Source organism: Syngnathus typhle, linkage group LG22 (assembly GCF_033458585.1).
Source record: "Syngnathus typhle isolate RoL2023-S1 ecotype Sweden linkage group LG22, RoL_Styp_1.0, whole genome shotgun sequence".
Lineage (NCBI taxonomy): Eukaryota > Metazoa > Chordata > Actinopteri > Syngnathiformes > Syngnathidae > Syngnathus > Syngnathus typhle.
In genome coordinates this window covers 2359074-2379627 of record NC_083759.1, presented here as the reverse complement: position 1 = coordinate 2379627, position 20554 = coordinate 2359074, and the positions used below count along the sequence as shown (strand labels likewise).

The 20554-nt window shown below is 44.9% G+C and overlaps 1 protein-coding gene across 1 annotated transcript in view; it reads left to right on the top strand.

Moving 5' to 3' along the window:
- LOC133146171 (glutamate receptor ionotropic, kainate 2-like) overlaps positions 1-20554 on the top strand; it is a 39576-nt gene that overhangs the window by 15066 nt on the left and 3956 nt on the right. The window contains exons 4-14 of the mRNA XM_061269560.1: positions 2099-2280; positions 3546-3599; positions 4785-4958; positions 12563-12706; positions 13312-13419; positions 13499-13612; positions 13684-13890; positions 13957-14180; positions 17894-18012; positions 18678-18895; positions 18965-19190. Coding sequence (XP_061125544.1) covers positions 2099-2280; positions 3546-3599; positions 4785-4958; positions 12563-12706; positions 13312-13419; positions 13499-13612; positions 13684-13890; positions 13957-14180; positions 17894-18012; positions 18678-18895; positions 18965-19190 — 1770 coding nt within the window. The remainder of the gene's footprint in view (positions 1-2098; positions 2281-3545; positions 3600-4784; positions 4959-12562; positions 12707-13311; positions 13420-13498; positions 13613-13683; positions 13891-13956; positions 14181-17893; positions 18013-18677; positions 18896-18964; positions 19191-20554) is intronic.

Genomic DNA, 20554 nt, shown 5'->3' with positions numbered 1-20554 from the left:
ACCACATTACCCAGAATGACCCAGTGTCTCTTTGGATTAATGCAATGGCGCACTGTGCTATGTGTGCTCTGACAGCCGCCATTAATAACACACAGACACTTGATCTCCGTGAGGGGGGCGCTATGAGCCATTTTGTTTTTCTCTGTCCGCTTTGTGAAGGGTCTCATAATGTTCCTTTTAAGCGAGCAGTTGTATTTTAGCCTCTTGATATCTTTATGGGCGAAAAGGTAATTGCCCCAGCGAAGCCATTCAAATAGTACACAATTTACGAGCTTTTGGGCCGAGATGGCAGCTTAATGCAAGAAAAATAGAGCGAGTTATGAGGAGCTTTGACGAGTGACACGGCTGGGAAATTATCACCCCCCCCTCACAAAAAAAAATTGCTTTCTTAATATCTAAAAGCCCGTGTCGCTAAATAAAGTGAACGAAAAATACGATTATAGTCGCACGTTCAATTTCGCCAGTTGGCTTGGATGAGTCACATGACCACGTTGACAGCGGTCGGTCGTCTAACGAGGGCTGCTCCAGATCCTCCTGCCGTGGCGGCACGTACGTTTTTGATCAGTGCAGAACTGCGCCACAAAAACAAAAAAAAGCAATTTCCTAAATGATGGGGTGTCGTGCAAGAAGGCCGATTTTCTGTCCTTGCTATTTGGCGATGGAACCATTCCTTCATCTCTTCTCTCGATTCCAAAACATTGAACTTTTAAAATAAAACCTTGGTCGCCAACCAGGAAGTATTTGAATACACAATTGTATTGTCGGATGACATAAGCTAACTCCTGGTGCTTGTATGTCATATCGCAGCATGCTAGCGCTTTGCGCGTTAACCTGGGATGACCGCATTCATCTGCATTGACCTCCGCACACGCGTTTCCCCGGGAGCTCAGCATGTTGTCCAGCAAATCGCCACAGTGCGAAAGGTGACATTTTGCCGTGCCGCTCGGAGACTCCCTCTAAAGGAGGATTTGGGCCCCGCGTTGAATACACCTGACGCTTTTGAAAAGTGTGACAGCTGTGTTGCCCCGCCCCTCCCCCTTCTTCCACCACCTCCACCTGGCCCCGGGCTCACAAATCACACAACTTCATGCTTCAGAGCCTTTAGCTAGTGATTTGGAGCCTATCTGACGGCTGGCGGGAAAGACTATCGGAGGGGATAAAATATTCACACACAGCCGTTAGAAGATCCAGGGGGAATGTCTGAAGGCATTAGCTCCAACCCACAAATATCTACACTGACAGTGTTTCGCAAACGTTCAGCTCCCTTGACAGACTTTTTTTTTTTTTAAGCTTAACACCTCCCAGAGTGACAGGATGAACAATACAGCAGACTTTTGTCTCGGCCATCCGGGTCCAGGTAATCCAGAAAAACGGAATGGGAGGCAACCGGCCCGCATCTCGGAAGATGACGCAAGAGTCGTGGATTCCCCTCGGAGAGCTTCGCCACCATGGTTTTATTTTTCACAAGACATCCATGTTGCTATTTCACACCCCCAACCAGAAATCCAGACTCACTCCCGGGGACCCCATTAAAGTGCTCACACAGCAGTTCATTTCAACATAAGAAATAGGCTCAGCTATCTTAAAGTGGTTCTATAAAAAAAAAGGAAAAAGAAGAAAATCCTATCTCTCGCCACTTCTCAAAATACCCTCGGCCCTCCATCCATTTTTATAACCATGACAAGTAATCATCTCTCCCATCAGTCCGAGCGCTTTCATCACTGAACTCTGGAGTTCTTCTCACCGGGGGGAAACTCATTGTCATCTCATCTCAGAAAGCTTTCGACCCGAGCGTGTGGTCCGGACTGGAAAAGGTGAGGATGACAAAGGTGCCAGCTAGACAAACACGACCCGACTAATCAAACTTGCAATTTTCTTTTCTGACTCTGTGTGGAATCTTCTTGATAGGCCCACACTGGTGTTTTTGCTCTTCAAGTATGAGGAGGAGGATCAATAGTTTGGATGAAGGAATCGCGCAATCGAGCGAGGAGTATATTGCGATTCTTGGCTATCGCTTCAAAATGGCGGCGTATCAAACAATGCGCACACAATGGCGTCTTTTTAAACGCTCCGGCATTGTTGCGTCTCCTTTGTCCAGGACTCATTCGACTGCAGGAGCTGATCAAGGCGCCGTCACGATACAACATTCGTTTGAAGATCCGACAGCTGCCCACGGAGACCAAGGACGCCAAGCCGCTTCTCAAAGAGATGAAGAAAGCAAAAGAATTCCACGTCATCTTCGATTGCGGCCACGAGATGGCTGCCTGGATATTAAAACAGGTACGAGTGCTTCATTAGGATTCAGCAGCCAGAGGGAAGAAGCGGACATTTTATCCAGCTGATTTTTCAATCCAATTAAATGTGAAATTTGCATAATGGAAGAGGGGGGGGCAGTTGTCATCATTTTTTCTTTTGTAAAAAAAAAACTCTTCTTGGGGAAATGAGCTTCAAACTACAACTGCGGAGGCACTTTCTTATTTTCTGACATATTATTACCGATCGGCAGCCAAAACAAATCGTCAACAAAGGGAGAAGACGATTTGTAACCGATGTTGCCGCTCCGTTTTTCATTTTTATAAAGTCCTGACCAAAGATTTCCTGTTACGACTCTTTAAAAAAAATGATTCAGATGGAGTCTCGGCCCCTTGCATGTGTAATCGCTTTATGAAATATGAGATCTTAGCAACGAAGCCGCCCGTCTTCATGGCACAATAGAGGGTTTTAATTAGAATATCTAATCTCACTCACATGCATGCTAAATTCGTTTAATAGGGGCACATTCTTTATGAGAACCGCGGGGCTTCTTAATGAATGGACCTCGTCCCGGCAACTGAATTGCCTTTACAGCGGCGTCTCGACTGGAAACAACAAGAATGATTATTTATCGAAGTATTAAAGCAGCGGTTAGGAACATTTTTTGCTCCGGGGCTCCCCCAACAGTTGTGAATTGTAATGTTCGCTAGTAAACAATAATTGACGTCATATTTCTATGGACAAGTTGACAGACGCTGAAGGCGATTAATGAACAGACATTGTTTATTAAAAAGCGATATTTGAAATGATTACAAAGCAATTTGTAATGAATTTAGCATCAACTTTTCGAATCTTAAAAATGAACCAGTCCTCGTAATTAAACCTGTGGGGTACTTAAGATGGCGCCTTGAGGCACTAAAATGCACCACGGCTGCCACCTTCATTTCTGACGCTGTATCCAAAACAAATATGATTGATGAAATGTGAAAACAAAAAAGTCAGACTTTATTTATGAACTCACCGAAAATGTCAGTTTCAAAAATTGCCAATGAGAAAGGAGCTGCGACTGTAAGTAAACAAAATGATCATTTTAAAGATCATATGCCTTCTCTCATTTTAATCTGTTTTTCATTCCATCCTTCTGAATGTCAGATTTAGTTAATAACAAAAAAGTGCATTATTTGAATAAAGAGACGTGAGGGTATTCTTAAGTAATCCATCCCCAGGTTTTTTGGGGGGGTTGGATTTGGCGTGTAATTGCCGATTGAATAAAAAATCTTTCTGATCTGTAGGCTCTGGCCATGGGGATGATGACGGAGTACTATCATTATATTTTTACCACCTTGGTGAGTCAACTGACATTTTCTTTTATATAGCTGTGATTAAATGATGTGTTGTTGTTATTTTTGTTCTGTTCCATTAGTAGAATTGCTTGTCCAATTTCCATCTGCTTACCTGCTGCGTGCGTCTTTGGTTTCTGAGAATAACTCATCCGAGCGCCAGTTCAAAAACAACTCCCCATTATTTAAACTATCACCTGACTTTGTTGTGATTGACAAGGTTGAACTTTCCCAATGCAGGCAGCTAACTATAAATACACCCTTTTGAATTTTCCAGCACATTCAACTTCAATTGATTTTTTTTTTTTTCCTCAATCCCCGGCCAACCTTTTGCACTCAAATTCGCCATCCCAGAATCTCAAGAGGAGGAAAGAAGAAGAAAAAAAAGCAGTTTGGAAAATTTTTTAGTTCGCTTCTGACAGCGTCGTTGTTTGATCACGCTTCTACAAAGATAACCGTGGATGAAACAAGGCACATCTTGGCTGAACTCGAGCGAGGGGAAGAGGTCTTGGAAACCGGGCTAATCGCCCTGACAAGATGGTACTGTCAGCTATTAGGTCCATTACGGCCCTAATAAACATGTGACACTCTTGTTACCTGGCTGCTAAAAGACGGGGGTTGAACAAGACCGACCTGGAAATGACACGTGACAGAGCACGGCCAACCTCATCAGGAGATGATTGGTGATTAGAGCGCGGCGCCAAAGGATCCGGCCAAAGGTTTTGGGACGTATGATTCAGTGTGACCATTTTGTTTTATGGTTACGTCCCAATACTTTTGCCTATATTTTGTGTACAGTATATTGCTGCTTGTCAGGTGACTTTCTCATCATTGTGTCAGATTGGAGGCCGGCGCTGCTGTTTGTTGGTGGCTAGCCAAAATTGCGTGCTGCGTTCAGGTTCAGGCAGCAAACCGTGACACCGGCGCTCCGTTTCCGGACGCTCTGTCAATAGCGCTTGGAATGCCAGAATGCGGGACATTTGGGTCGTCCTTCGACGTGTGCGTGATAAATGGCAAGGCACCAAACGCCTACCTGTAACCTTGAAAGAATGGTGGGGAAAAAAAAAAAAAGCGACTGCCTCAGCAAGAGCTAACATGATAATGGGAAAACCTTCAGCTGTACTTTTCGTGTTCTCTACTTTTTGCTGTTAAGCGCTCCGATTTTCCATCATGAACCTTTTGCCCTTCCAGGACCTTTTTGCCCTGGATATGGAGCCGTACCGTTTCAGCGGCGTGAACATGACCGGCTTTCGCATCCTCAACACTGAAAACTCTCAGGTGTCATCCATTATCGAAAAGTGGTCCATGGAGCGGCTACAAGCTCCGCCCAAACCGGACTCGGGCCTACTGGATGGATTCATGACGGTAGGCCCAAAACTTTTTCTTTTTTCATTTGTATTTATTATTTTAATTTTTTTTACTTTTTATTTTTATCAAATGAGCTCCAATCCAGCAGATAACCTCACGGCCTCTGCATATTTCCACGCATATTCATCAAATTTGATCTTCTGTGGTTTACGGTGTTTACGCTGCCTGACGGTTCTCAGCAGTCGAGCTTTGTGTCGGTGCCGCTGGGTTTTAAATGCTCAGTAATGAGCCGGTGTGAATGGTAATAGGCATTTATCTGCCCTCCTGCTTCTCTCATCCCTCCTCTGGGAGCCAGGCCAAAATATGACAATCTGTCAATGTTCACGCGGGAACAGAGAGAGAGAGTTGGATGGGCTTTAGCCGCATGGGATGTAAATTACGGCCTTGTTTTTTTGGGATGCTATCCAAGTCCGCGTGGGATAAGGTGGTTTGAAAGTGAAAAAGAGGATACGGAGCTCGTCGGGAACAATCAAGGTCCTTCTTTCGCCGTTTGTTGTTGGAAACAGTCGATTTAGTCGGCCAGCCTTCAAAGCGCGTGCGGCTTTCAGCGGCTCTGCCCTTCATCTTGGCATATTTAAGATCACAGCCATTGAAGACGACGGAACCTCGAGGAACCGAAAAGGTCAAACGTCTGATCTCACCACGACGACTCCTATCCCACTGTTGTTATTTTAGGGCGTAAACAATTGTTGCCGGGTAAAAGTGGTTCACGAAATGACTAAAATAATCTTTTTTTTTTTTTTTAAACTCACGTTCACCTTTTTTTTTTTTTTTTTACAATATTAATCAACGTCCACGTTCGTGCTAATCCATAGGCAGAGGATGCATATCCGTCATGAATATTTCATAATTCTCCCTGAATTAAATGCCAATACTGAAAGTGGAGCCGCTAAATTAGCATTTGCTTGAATCATTTGTCAGCTTCTCTGCCACATATTGGCATATCTCTGAAGACATTGGGCTCGGTGGGGCTCTTTTAAATAATCATAAGTCCAGAGGCTCTCGATAGACTATTTCATTAGTGCCGACTATTTATAAATCCCGCCGCTCTCCGCTCACGTATTTTATTCTTTAGAGTGTTCGACCCTTTATAATGAGTGACAACAGAGATAAGAGGGTGAATATAAAAAGCTACTTTTAATGGTATAATAAATGGGGCCTGCTGAGGTGGGGCGGGGGGGCGCGACATGTAATAATCACCTTTTTAATTTTTTAGTTCCTCATTTGAAGACTTTGTATTATTATTTATCAAATGTACCCTGAAGCCAGCTCGGAGGGTATCGTTCAATTAAAAGCTGGGGGGTTTGCTGCTGCGTGACCTTTCACCCTTGTGCCTCAAGCCTTTTATTCCCTTTCCCTCGCGCCTTGTTCGTATTCAAGCCTGGCTCCAAGAGGCAGGCAACAGTTGTATAGCGATGGTTGCCCTGGCAACCAGTGTCGGTGTCACCTTGTGGTTTTTCCAGGATTGATTGACTGCGAGGAGAGGGGTGTTGTTAATGGGGGGGCGGGGGGCATCGCTAGCATTAAAAGGCACGTGTTGTGTGTTTTGCTTTTTATTTTATTTTTTTCCTCTCCCACCATTTGGCTGACATGAATGCAGAGAGGTGTATAATCTCAGTGACACTGTGCGCCTTGGGTGAGGCCGAGTGTTGTGTCAGAGAAGGCTGCATAATGAGAAGCCCTTCTTTGCCCCTGCAGCCATGAACAAGCAAAGTCTCTTTGGACCTGAGATACTGATTAGTCCGCTTCATTTGTGGATTTTTTTTTCTCCCAAGCATCCCCCGAGGGAGAAGCCAATCAAACGTGAATTAAACTCCATTAAAGACCCACAAGCTGCGAATGGACGTATGGACGGATCCATTCTGATAATTATTTTCTCGCCCGCCTATAATTGTTGCCTTTAGCTAATAAGATTCGGATTCTTTTTTCCATTTCTAAATCCCCCTTCACTCAGCTCAGACTATACTCGGATTTAATTGAAGGCGAGCGGAGAAAAAAAAAAAAGCAGATTCCCAGATGTGTGCCTCGCCAAGGATTAAAGCCCAACCATTTTCTTCATCTGCATCATTGCACTTATGTCGGTTTCATTGAGCTATAATTACCCATCGGGCTCGACGTTCTCCGGTGTCATCTGCACAATAGGAAATTCTGGTGTAATAGCTCGTTATAATGACTGGCTCATTAATTGAGATCAGTTATTTGAATAATAAATATGACATGATGGGGCTTGCTTCCTATGGGACGCCGTTAAACTAGAACCATGGTAGATGGATCGTGCCGATGCTTAACGTGCTCGCTAAATTTGAGTGGAAACGGCAATGTGAGCGTGCGTGGTGTCATTGTCTTTATTTTTCCTATTTTTGATATAAATAGGCACTTTTATCATATTTATTTATCATTATTAATTTATGTATACATTATATAAATATATTTTATATTTATATATCTTTATTATATTTATATATTTTTATTATATATTTATTATATATTATATTTATTTGTTTATATATATATATATATATATACGTATATACACACATTTTCCCAACTGTAGCGTCAGCAGGTCTGGAAGTGTCAAAGTGTAAACTGTCAGCTAGCTTCTCGACATGCTAAATTTGCTTGTTTCACTTCTGGCTTGCGAGGAAATGGCGCCGTTTACAGCCAAGCAGATTTGCGTAAACACGATTCCATGTCGTCATGCATCTGGCTCCCTCGGTCATTGCGTGTGCCTCCATAGGAAACAAATTGCTTCCTGCTTTCAAGGGATCCTCGGGAAAATGATGCATGCACTTGTGATGTCCCGTTGCACCAAGTCTGCAACATACGTTAACCCCCCCCCCCCTCCCTCTTTCATTGGGCACTCAATTCTTTCATGCTCGAGATGCATGGTGATTTATGCGCACTTAGCAGGGAGATTTTTTTTTCCCCATCATTATTATTTGTTAAAAACTTGGCATGGCCATCATTTGCATTCCTGCGAGCAAAATAATTTATTCGCAGACTCTTGGCTCATCTGGATACGAATCCCACCCGTTTCCGATTCCATTTTATGGTGCCACTACACCGAGCGGCCATTCACACAAGCAAATTACGGTTATCTGCAGGTGCTTAGTCCCTTCTGGTCCTACCCCCCTGGTCAGCAGAAGACATATTCTGCAATTCTGCCTGAAATAAATCGATGCACAAATAGGATTTACTGGATATTAGATTCAGCATTTGAGGGCTGGTGGATTTATTTTATTTGTTCAAAGCTTTGCAGCCTAAATTAAGTTTTACACGGCACTGGCTGTGCTTGCGTGAAGCATCCACACCTAATATCATTTCGCCAGACATTAAGAAGCGGGGGCTTGACTGACAGCTCAGCACTGTTATCAGTCAGCGTGTAAGCTTATCATATATTGGGCCCTGTCAGCAAGTCAGCAAACCTTGTGAGCCTTATTCGGCAATCCACAAAGTGTCACCCGAGTCAACTTTTTGGTTTCATTTCCAGCAATACGCAAAACAATGTTGCTTCAATTTGGTGAGGTTAAAGTTGCCTGGGGATTTTGTTCCCGAGGAGAGCGAGAAGCTTTTTAAAGACGACGACTGTGGAGAGCAGACACTCGATGCCCTGTGCCGGGCACCACCAGCTGGGCTTGGCGCAGCATCAACATCATTAGCGCCGACGCTCCATCGGCCAATAGAAGCCTTTTTGTGGGGGAGAAGAGGCAGGAAGACGCAGTCTAAGGAAAATTGCCCGGTGTCCTGGTGTCTTCTATAATAGTCGGCATCAGAAAGCCGCAATAACGGAATCCTATTGAATCGTTTCGGCGGTTGCGCTAGCGTGGAATGCACTATTAGTTATTCATTTTATGACAAATCATTTCCCTTATCTGCTCAGAAGACTAACAAAATCTCAAAATCGAAAATCCATATCAGTCAACAACAGTTTTTTTTATTTGTGTATACAACAAGATATAGGTTTGTGATTTTCCGTGGCGCATGAGTTGAGACGGGGGGGGGCATTTGTGTCACGGTCACACTCATGCTCAGGAATATTGCCTGGCCTTGGGAGGAGGAGGGGGAGTGGCGGGGGTCGTGACAAGCCATCATCACCGGTGGAGCCAGCCCTCCCATCCACCTCCTCATAAAAACAAGCACCCACGTCACGCTGCGCAGAATATGGAGCATTATCGCACAGAGAAGAATAAGGAAGGATGAGATAACAAGCCAAAAAAAAAAAACAGCTGTCAATATTTTTGGCCTTTGGGGGTTTATTTTGAAATGTTTAATTGAAAGCACAGTTACGTAACGCTAACTAGCTGTTAAGATATTCAATAACGACCAATTTCCATTGTGGCTTAAATGCATTCTGACTTTTTTGCCACTAAGAATTTCTCACATGTAACTTGCGGGGAAACATAAATATGCAAATTGGTTTCTTTTCAAGGCTAGCCACTCGTCTCTGTAGCCTTCGAGCTAAAACGGCCCGCAGGCAAGCTGACAAAAAAATAAAAAGGTCCTCGTGTCAAACCGTGTTTTGATAAGCGCTGGCGTGCTTCTAATTGGGCAAAAGTGGACAGCCGGCTGTCACTTGAAAGATCGACTTTAACGACGAGATCAAATTAGAAAAGTTTCTTTTGGCCGGCGGGGAAAGTTACAGGCAAGTATTGAAAAGCTACGCGGGAATGAATAAAAGAAAAATGCATGTAAAGTGGAAATGTCAGGAGGCAACTTGTGTATGTATGTATTGCTTGCCGACAAAATAATCATATTTTCTTCCCTCTATCCCCACATGAGCCTCTCCTTAGACGGAGAACTCCGCAGGATTCCGCGCTGCTTTAAACACTTTCAAGTGTGCTTACATCTCGAGTGGAACCGAGAATGCGCTCTCACATAAATTCGGCGCCATCGCTAGATATATTACCCACGGCTCCTCCGTGGCAAAAGTTTTATTTTCCTGTGACAAAAAAAAAAACACACAACAACCCGCATAAATAACTAAAAAGGCTGCCACGCTGCTTTGAATGCAAAATGTTGAAAAACAACAAAATGTGAGTGGCCATAATGACAACGCCCTTTTGTTCACGTAATGACAAGGATAATAGATAAAAGGAAGACGGGAAAGAGGAGAGAAGTCAAAATGGAACTGCATGATGCTGCATCACTTACCTAAATCATCTGACAAGTGCCCGCTTGGAAAGCTGAAAGAGCCCCAATATGGCTTATAAATCACTTGTTTTTCTCACATTTCAGCTTTTTTTTCCCCACGCATTCTTTCACTGCTTTGCAACGCTTGCAAATGCAGCAACTCACTTTTATGGCCGTATGTGAGTCACACACAGTACGACATTCAACGGCTGAATGGCTACATCGATAATGGAAGCCGGCCAACGGAAAAACAACAAACCATGAGGCTGGATGTTTGGAGTAATGCGAACACGACTACAAACTGTACCGGGTAGTAGTTAGCTTTTTTTTTTTCTTATTTTATTATGTTAAGACAACTGCAGACTTTTTTTTGGTTTGATAAAGCGGAAAACAAGCCAGTGTACTTGCCGTACTTTGAATTTGAGCAACACATAGCATAACATATGAATGTATTATATTTTGAGCATTTTAATCACCTGTTAATTCGCTCATTCGATTTGCTAAGGAGTCGAACATGTGCAGGAGTCTGATTAGCTCCACCGCGGGAGTCGGTATTCTTGCCAAATTGTGCGCAGACATCTCTCCGCGTGTAAACACCGCATCCTAGCTTAACACTTTCTTGCATTAATCATGGCACCTTTTTGCCACAGAAAAGCCGTCTTGACAAAACACCCCTTGTAAGTCATACATTTGAAAAAGCCACAGCGGCATTTGTGAATTAAATGCCTGCATCCAGCGCTTGGTGGAGCGACGCACATGCATATGAACTTGCTAATGAAATGAATAATTAGCCCACTCGTCTAGTAAATCATCAGGTCCCACGGGGCCGTCTGTGAAGCGAGGAAACAGCCAGCTTCCTTCGCGGTGGCAGACTGTGACGCTGATGCTTGCCGTTTGTGTGTGTGTGTGTGTGTGTCTTCCATGTGTGTGTTGCTGCTGCTATGTGGATAGCAGCTGCAGAGCACTGATGCATAGCGAATAACAGGTCAGACTTCATCTCATTAAGGCTAACCAGATGTATATGATATGTAGAAACCACTGCAGATGCACTTGCCGTCCATCACTGGACCTGCTAGTGAGGTTGCACTTGTGACATGATTTTTCAGAGTGCGACATTATCAGAAGAATTACGGAATTATGCACAGGTGGGTGGATGGATGGCGAGAACAGGGAGGAATAGATTTGTGTAAATGTTCACACAGCGGCGTTTTCGCTCCTCCTGTTCCAAATGAGGAAGCCGGGATGCACCTTGGGTAAATGAAGCGAGTCTCCAGAGACTTTTGTCGCCGAGTAGATGTGCGTGGGTGTGCACGCGGCGTTCGCACCTCTTATGTGGCGACGATTTGTTTTGATTCTCACATATGTGCTTTTTTTTTTCGTAAAAAAATTGACACGCTACCAACCACTGTTGTTGTTTTATGATTATTGCTTCCTATTTATTTCTTGACTTGTATTTATTGTTATTTCTTTATTTTATTATTATTTATTACAAATGAAGAAACGTGTTCATGTTTGCCGATTGTCTGATTCCGTACGTGAGGCGACACGAGAGACTGCCATCCCGTATGACCCATTGCCCCGAGTGTCCCCATTGGTTGGAGATTGGTTTCACTTAAAGCACTCAAAAGAGCACTCCGCAACGGCGCTTGGCGCTGAAACAAATATCCAGATCACACTTGGATTGTTTTGAAATGGGAGGCAATCTGCCAGAGATGTAAGCCATCATTTCACGTTTGCTCCCTTGATCCCGTCCCTCTTTCACTTGATGCCACCAAGCCCTTGTTCCCATCACGAACCAATGCGTTGAGGAATTGCTCTTCTTCAAAGACCGTGAAGTGCGAGGGGGGGTCGCTGAAACGACGGATGCGCACGTTTAAAACACGTGGGCGACGAGCAGGACTGATTTAAATAATTAACAATGGACGAAGAGACACCGGGGAGCAGTAAAGTCCCAGACTGATGAACACATTGCTGCCTTTTTGTCCCTGTGAGGCGTTGACTTTAATGAGCCACATCTTTCAGAACTTGTGTGGAACTCTGTCAATCAAATCGTGCCTTTATAGAAAGGGAAAATCCTTTTTTAAGGGTCTTTCAATTCAATTATGACGCATTGTGTCGCTCTCGCGCAGTATTGAGCGTACTTAACCAAGTGTCCTGAAAGTGCTCCAGTCGTATCATTTGCTATTTTTGAATGCTTTCTCCCATTCCCGTTAGAGATGTGCGGAATCAATGAGGGCGATTATGTCGAGATAGAAGCCCTGTTGCACGCCTTTGTTGGAAAAGCCAATAACGGAAGATGTGAGAGTATATATTTATTGAAATACGAGAGTAGTGGGGGGGGGGTCATTGTCAATTTGTTTTGCTTTTTGTGAATGGATACGGTAGTTGGAGGATGGCGATCAATAATTGTTTCCCCTTTCGGAATGTACGCAACATAGCCTCACTTGTGACACGGTTGTCCTTCCCGACAGACGGACGCGGCCTTGATGTACGACGCCGTGCACGTGGTGGCGGTGGCGGTCCAGCAGTCGCCGCAGATCACCGTCAGCTCCCTGCAGTGCAATCGCCACAAGCCGTGGCGCTTCGGAGGGCGCTTCATCGGCCTCATCAAAGAGGTATCGTGGTGTCCACCTTTGACCCCGGCGGCCACCGAGCCGTGTTGCTTTGATGAGCGCCGGGCTAGCGCGCGGAATGGCTAATTTCTCGACTCTCATTTTCTGCCGAGAACAACCCGTGAATTCATCTTAAACATCTCCATTATACCCTTTTCTTTCTTTCTTCGGCGCGTACATCAAAGCGTCTTCGTTCTCGCTCGGGTCAGCAGATTGCTTGCTTTGTTCTTGCGGCTCTTTCATTCCAGGGTCGGTATCATTGCAGGTAATTTTCGCGATCATCAGTGTGCCGTCGGTAATACCGGCAGACTCGCCCCCGCCCACTCCACCATCAAATCCTCTCTGTTGCTTCAAAGTGCAAGTTGAAGCACGAACGCATGATGAACTCGTCACTGTTGTCTCCCTTTTAGCAGCTCGGTCGTCTCGCGCTAAATTACTGCGGCAGACAGCGAGAGGAGCGAGCTCGGCGCCGTGCATGGTTCGGAAATAAAATGAGGTGGTTAGAGGTTAGATTGATATTGTGGGCAAAGACGCCGCTTGGGCTTGATGGAGCGGCCGCGCTCCCGGGCTGAGGATTTTCATTATCATTATCAACATTATGTTTATAGGCTCACTGGGATGGCCTGACCGGCCGCGTTCTCTTCAACAAGACCAACGGACTGAGGACGGATTTCGACCTGGACGTTATCAGCCTGAAGGAGGAAGGCCTGGAAAAGGTGCGTTATCGCCGTTCAACTGGCTCGAATGATACGACGCGTGGCAGGAAAGTTCCAGGACTCGTGACTGTCTCCACAGATCGGCACGTGGGATCCTCCGAGCGGATTGAATATGTCCGAGGCTCACAAAAGCAAGACGTCCAACATCACCGACTCGCTGGCTAACAAATCTCTGCGCGTATCCACCATACTGGTAGAGCACATCGGCTATAAATAAAAGCCATGCAAAATGTTTACAAGATGACCTTTTGTGCACTCGTACAGGAAGAGCCATACGTCATGTTCAAGAAGTCGGACAAACCTCTGTACGGGAACGACCGCTTTGAAGGGTATTGCATCGACCTGCTAAGGGAGCTGTCGGGAATCTTGGGCTTCCAATACGAAGTCCGCCTGGTCGAAGACGGCAAGTACGGCGCCCTGGATGAGAGCACGGGCCAGTGGAACGGCATGGTGCGCGAGCTCATGGACCACGTGAGTCTGCTGTTTCGTCAACTCGTTTTGTCTACTCCGGCCTCATCCGCTTTGCCCTTTCTGCAGAAGGTGGACTTGGCGGTCGCTCCCCTGGCCATCACCTACGTGCGGGAGAAGGTCATCGACTTCTCTAAGCCCTACATGACGCTGGGGATAAGTATCCTGTACCGCAAGCCCAACGGCACCAACCCGGGGGTCTTCTCCTTCCTAAACCCGCTCTCACCTGATATCTGGATGTATATTCTGCTGGCTTGCTTGGGTGTCAGTTGCGTGCTGTTTGTCATAGCCAGGTAACATGACACCTTTCCCCCTCACTTCATGTCACTCTTAGCGCCATTAGGCAAAAAGAAAAAATCTGACTAATGCAGTTCCACTCCAGCCCTGTAGGTGGTGGTGTTCAAAACTAGCTTTGATGGTTTTGTCCTCCTTTCTACCACTCCACAACATTTGTAATAATGATGTATTTTATGTAACACAAGCAAATAAGCCCTTTAGGCTCAAAACATTTTCCAACTTGCGGCGTAAGCACAGTTTGAACGGAGACGCTTTGAAGGTAAAAATCAAGACGAATAACTGATGACTCTGATCTCGTGGCAGTAAATGGTTGAAAACAAGGCAAAGTACTTCATCAGCGCTTGGGAAAGAGCGAAATAAATTGCTGACATAAGTTATCCCTGCGAAAACACACTGAGAAATGTGTGTTAAGCCCCGCCCCCACCCCAGGTTTTAACGCACATTTGGCCAAATGTTACCGGCAAAATGATCACAGCAGAGGGAAAAACAGCAACTGTCACCTAAGTTAGTTCAGAATATGCAAATTTGAGCGCGTATTTAGCAACGGTAGCCGGGTAAGTGACGAGCATGCGATTCTATTGATATTCATCTCATGAAATGGCTTTGATCTAATTGTGTATGCATCATGATTTTAATTGCAAACCACAGCGGGGAAAAAAATATCAAATGGAGTTGCTACAATGTTTTTTAAATGGAAGGTGACGTTCTGTTCTTTCATATTTGGATCCCAACCCCAGTAAAGAAACAAAACTTTTCTTTAAGCTATTGCCAGGAAAGGGCTTTGGGCTTTACTGAGAGCGGGGGGGGGGGGGAAGGAAAAAAAAAAAGAAGAAAGGTGTGATTCGGGGAGAAAAATGCTGCAGAAATAACAACAGAATGTTAGGAGATAAAAAAATCTGAATTTTACCAAAATAAAGATAAGAATAAAATAAATAGAAATAAAAAAATAGGACAGTTTGACTTTTTTTTTATTCTTATCTTTCCTGTTATCGTCTTCAAGTGAGGACTTTTTTCTTGTGACATTATTTTGCGGTGCACTTTTTTTTTTTTTACTTTACTCAGGTATATCATTTTACTCTAATACAACAATAATATTATGAATATTTGTCCCCCCTTCGGTAACATAAATATTTTCTCATCGTCCAAATATTCTTGTAACATTACGACTTTTTTGGGGGGGTGACGTAAACGTCCGACTTTTTTTTCCTAACCTCATTTATCCTCACAACATTGCCTTTTTCCGTGCGGCCTCAGTCCTCCTCCGGTCTTTGCAAATAAACTGTTTGGAGTTCATGAAATTGTGGTCTTGCACAATAAAACACAGAACACTTCTGTCTCCTGCTGGGGATTCAAATCTTTGAAGCACTTCCCACACACACAAACACACACACGCGCGCCCCCCCCCCCTCCCCCTCCCTTTTTTTCTTGCCTGAATGCGTTATCCCATCTGAAGCGAGAGACAAACACACTTCTCCCAACGGATCCTTCCAGAGCTGTCTGCGCTTGAACGTATTTCTCTCTTTATTAACAGCAACAAATGATATTTTCTCACATCACAAGTCCCTTTCAAGGTAGAAAATGTCATCCCGCCCAAGAGAGCGGATGATTTAAATGGCATCTTTAGTTGCAACTAGTGCCTCTTTCAAGTCCACTGAGTGGCGATTTAACACCCTGAACATTAAGTCCTCACTTGGCCTGAGTGCCAGTCAACAGATCTATAAAGCTACCCGAGGTAATGGAATCCGGGGGACGGTTAAAAAGTAGTCCCGTTGTGCTATTGTGGAATCCTTTTAGCATTCCGCGCGCAATTTGACATGCGCTCGCTGCGTGGAGGTGACCTAACGTCCGCGTGTTCCTCGTGCGCTTCTTCCTAGCCAACGCAGCCTGCGGGAGGGAATATAGAGCGGCTTCAGGCAAAGGTCACACAGAGGAGCCCGACACTCGGCGAATAAACATGCGGCCGTCGACCGAGCCAATCCAATCAAGAGCGTGTTGCGCACATTTACACCCACCACCTTCGTATTCACGCGTTCACAAAGCCGCGGGCTGCGGATGTGCGTTATATTCACAGCTACATAGCATCCCCTAAAGCTCTTTCATTTAGCTGATTCTAGCATAGGGCAAATGGGCATATATGGCCACCAGGTCATTTCACTTAGCGGAGACGGAGCTCATTGACATTCAAACAAATCAGCAGCTGGGATGGCGTTGACAGGAAGAATGATAGCGTGCAGAGGCGGCCGTTTCCGAAAGGATGCTTTTCAAGGAAATTGTGGGACTGAAAAGCAATCTTGTCAAGGCGGAACTGTCCTGTGCCAAAGGTGTTGTTCTGCTTGCTTCCTGTAGGTGGCAGAAGTCAGTGACGAAATGTGTCGTTTAGAGACGTCGCAGCATAGCGGCAAAGCACTACTTTTCTGTTTGACAGTGCGATGGCCTGTCTAAATGACAATCATTCCCCATAGTTCCTCCACACCAAAAGTCCCAGATAAAAATATATCATAAAAATAACTCTAATAATAATGTACACAATAAAAGTAAGAATATAAAACTAATCATCTATATAATAAATGTAATAATAATTGTATATATTATACTTTATATATGTCATATTTTATATATATATATATATATGTAATATTTTATACGTATATATGCATACACACACACACACACACATATAGTGCTGCACTTTGCCTGAAGGGCTCCTCAACCTTGCGTAAGCCATGTATCAAGCACTTGAGCACAAACTCTACCAGCTCCTTGATGATTAACCCTCACCCATTCACCTCCCACTAATGCCACGCCACTTTTACCGAAACTAATTAATAGGAGACGTCTACGGCTGACCCCGAGACACCGACACTCAGCCAAAGCAGCCCTGCAGAAGGCTGAGCTCAAATTTAGAATTTGTGCGTGTGCGTGCGTGTGTGTGAGTAATAGCCAGCGCACTTGCTGTCCGCAAGACAACAGCTCCTGAGTCAGGGAATCCAAATGAGCTCCTAAGATCATCACGCACTCGGACATTATCACCAGTGACAGTGTTATTCCACATTATTGATCCGTTCTCACTATAAAGTGAAGCCATTTGAGAATGCCAATAAGTTGATGTCGGTGAAAGGCTGAATGATTTGGTCTCGGCGCAAGTTCTGACCCCACGGCGCTGGATGCGTGTCACGCACACACACACACTCGAGCACTTTATTTATTGCACTGCAACCTAACTAGATTAGAGTTGTAATTTTATGAGGGAAAAGTCATTATGGAAAGGTATTTTACAAGAGTTTTTTATTACAGGAATAAACTAAAAAGTCGGGATTTTAACAGAATGCGTAAAGAAAAAAAATATTTGTATTTGAGTATTTCTACAAATGTTAATTTATCGACGCCATTCAAAGTGCCACGTAAAGTTCTTTCAACTCAAAGGTGTTACTTAATTATATCCTTAACTATGTTTATCCACTTTCCGTCTTTTACGCGCTTGTAACACGTCTTCTATTCCCCCCCCCCCCCCCACCTGAGCTCTCGTTAATTTCCGACTTTGTTCTTACAACGTTTGGACTTTGTCTCGTTAAAAATAACGACTTAATCCTCGTAAAGCGCCGACTTTTTCCTTGTAAAAATAAGACTTTATTCTCTTATTAATCTGATTTAGCTCTAATTTGACTACAGCGATTTTACTGACACGTTTTCTTCTGTCCTTTTTTTGCAGGTTTAGCCCCTACGAGTGGTACAACCCGCACCCGTGCAACCCCGATTCGGATGTGGTGGAAAACAATTTTACGCTGCTCAATAGTTTCTGGTTTGGAGTTGGGGCTCTCATGCAGCAAGGTAGTTACCTCAGCCTGTGGAGCTCTCGATATCCCACTGTCTCTTAGGGTTGGGCTCTTTTTTTCTTGCATCTAAGCCGGGGGCGACAGAGAAAAAGACATCTGGTGTGTCCCCCCCCCCCCAAAAACAAAAACAAAAAAATACCACTGTGATAGTCCTCTCTCTGTCTGTGCTCGGCCCATCAGCGCCAAGAGACCAGTGGGGTGTGGAGTCAGGACGTGAGGTTACCTTGGGTACATGACTCTCTGGCCCAAACAGCCCGTCACTTCTCCACACTCTGCTGCCGAATGCATCCGACGCATGGAAACGACCTGTCTGCAGGAATTGTGCTATTTTTATCCCCCTCCCCACTTTGCATTATTCAAAGCACCCACTTGTTTCAGTTAGCGAGAGGGGGGGATCCAACAATTATCTTTTCCGAGAGCATTTCCATTTTTTTTCCCCAAGTGATTTCATCTCAGGCGTATCGGCTGAATAGAATGAAGGGTGGAAAAACAAAACAAAAGCGAGGGAAAAAAATAATAATCTCAAGAGAGTTCTTGACTGTTTTCCGAGCGAGCGGCGTTATCTTGCGTGTCGTTACGTGAATAGCGGATGAGTGGGTGGAGGGGGAGTGGGGGGATATATTTGGGGCAACTTAACTCCCGCCGCCTCCCTCACCTCAGGCTCCGAGCTGATGCCCAAGGCATTGTCGACGCGAATCGTGGGAGGCATCTGGTGGTTCTTCACCCTCATCATCATTTCCTCCTACACGGCCAACCTGGCCGCCTTCCTCACCGTGGAGAGGATGGAGTCGCCCATCGACTCCGCCGACGACCTCGCCAAGCAAACCAAGATCCTCTACGGCGTTGTGGAAGATGGCGCCACCATGACATTTTTCAAGGTAGAAAAGAAAAAAAAAAATTGCTCTTCTGTACCCAGATTGATTTTCCTCTCCGTCGGTCACGCGCAGAAGACAAAGATCTCCACCTACGATAAAATGTGGGAGTTCATGAACAGCAGGAGGCAGTCGGTGATGGTGAAAAACGTGGAGGAGGGCATCCAGCGCGCCCTCACCTCCGAGTACGCCTTCCTCATGGAGTCCACCACCATCGAGTTTGTCACCCAGCGTAACTGCAACCTCACGCAGATCGGCGGCCTCATCGACTCCAAAGCTTACGGCGTGGGGACGCCCATGGGTAAGGAGCGCTTGGCTCAAAAAATAATTCCATACGATTACGTGGAATTGATCTGCATCATATTTGCCGCTATTGATTCCGTCTCAACTTTTTCCTGTCGATAGAACATGACATTATGGAAAAAGCTCAAGTGACTCCAGGCAGCGTTATTTTGCTCAAAACAACATTCGGCGTCAATACAGAGCAATTATTATATAATTATTTTATTATATATTTCATTTTTTTTAATTTTTTTTTTTTATTTTATGCATCAATAGCCATTTTATTATATATTTGTTTATTATATATTTTATTTTATTTTTATTTTATGCATCAAAAGTACTACTGGTATCGATATTTGTTATCTGTACAGGTGGCGACTAATTAACTCTCTCCTTAAATTAACAGTGAATTGAAACCATTTTGTAGGATGATGGTTTGAACAACAATGTGATTTGTCCATCTGTAGTCAAATGTGAAATTCTAAATATTTACCGAGAAAATGGAGAGCCTTCAAAAGGTTGATTTACGTCTTTCCATATTTCCTCAATGGCAGAGAAGCAAAAGCTTAATGTTGGCGAAGATCCCCTAATGGTGCGATTTAGCTTATTTCTCATGTCACAAAGAGCGACGACTGTGAGGGGAAGAATTGTGGAAAGCAGCTCCAAAGTGAATTTACTGCAGAACCCCCCCCCCCCCGTCGTCTCGCTCGACGTTGCGTAAATTGCAGCTGAGCGTTAAAGCGTCTCAACAAAACACTTTGCCGGCTAACAATCAGACGCCAATCCGAGCGCTCGCTCTAATCTACGTTTGCGCCTGTCACAAAAAATGAGACGCTCTCAAAGTATCTCAACTTTTTATGCCACACTCATCTTTTTGTCACGTCGTGTTGTGCTGTATGCAAAGCAGCCGGCGGGTGGCTAAATGTATCCCAAGGGTGCCGGAGTGGAAAGCCGTGGCTGATTTCTGTCCCGGTCGCAGTAAAGGTTAAAGCGGTCGCCACGAGGCCAATGGGATGGAGAACGGGGGGGGGGGGCTAATGGGCACATTCATCACAGGCGATATGAAGGCCATCAAAATACGGATGATTAATTCCGGCCGTCCACATCTGGAGCCGCCTCGTGCCGATGAGCGCGGCGCGGTTATAGATCTGCAGAGATGCCGCGATTGTAACAAAGCCGAGGCGGCGCGGTGATGTATCGCCCCGCCGCGGCGAACGCTTTTCACCGACGTCCTTGAGATGAACATCAGGCCTTCCACACGGTTGTTGTTTTTTTTTCACCACACGGCGGCGGCGTATCAAACATAACGGGCTATATTTCAAATCCTTCATTTCCCCGATAAGTGCTACACTGATAAATGCATAAAAAGGACTGATTAGGACG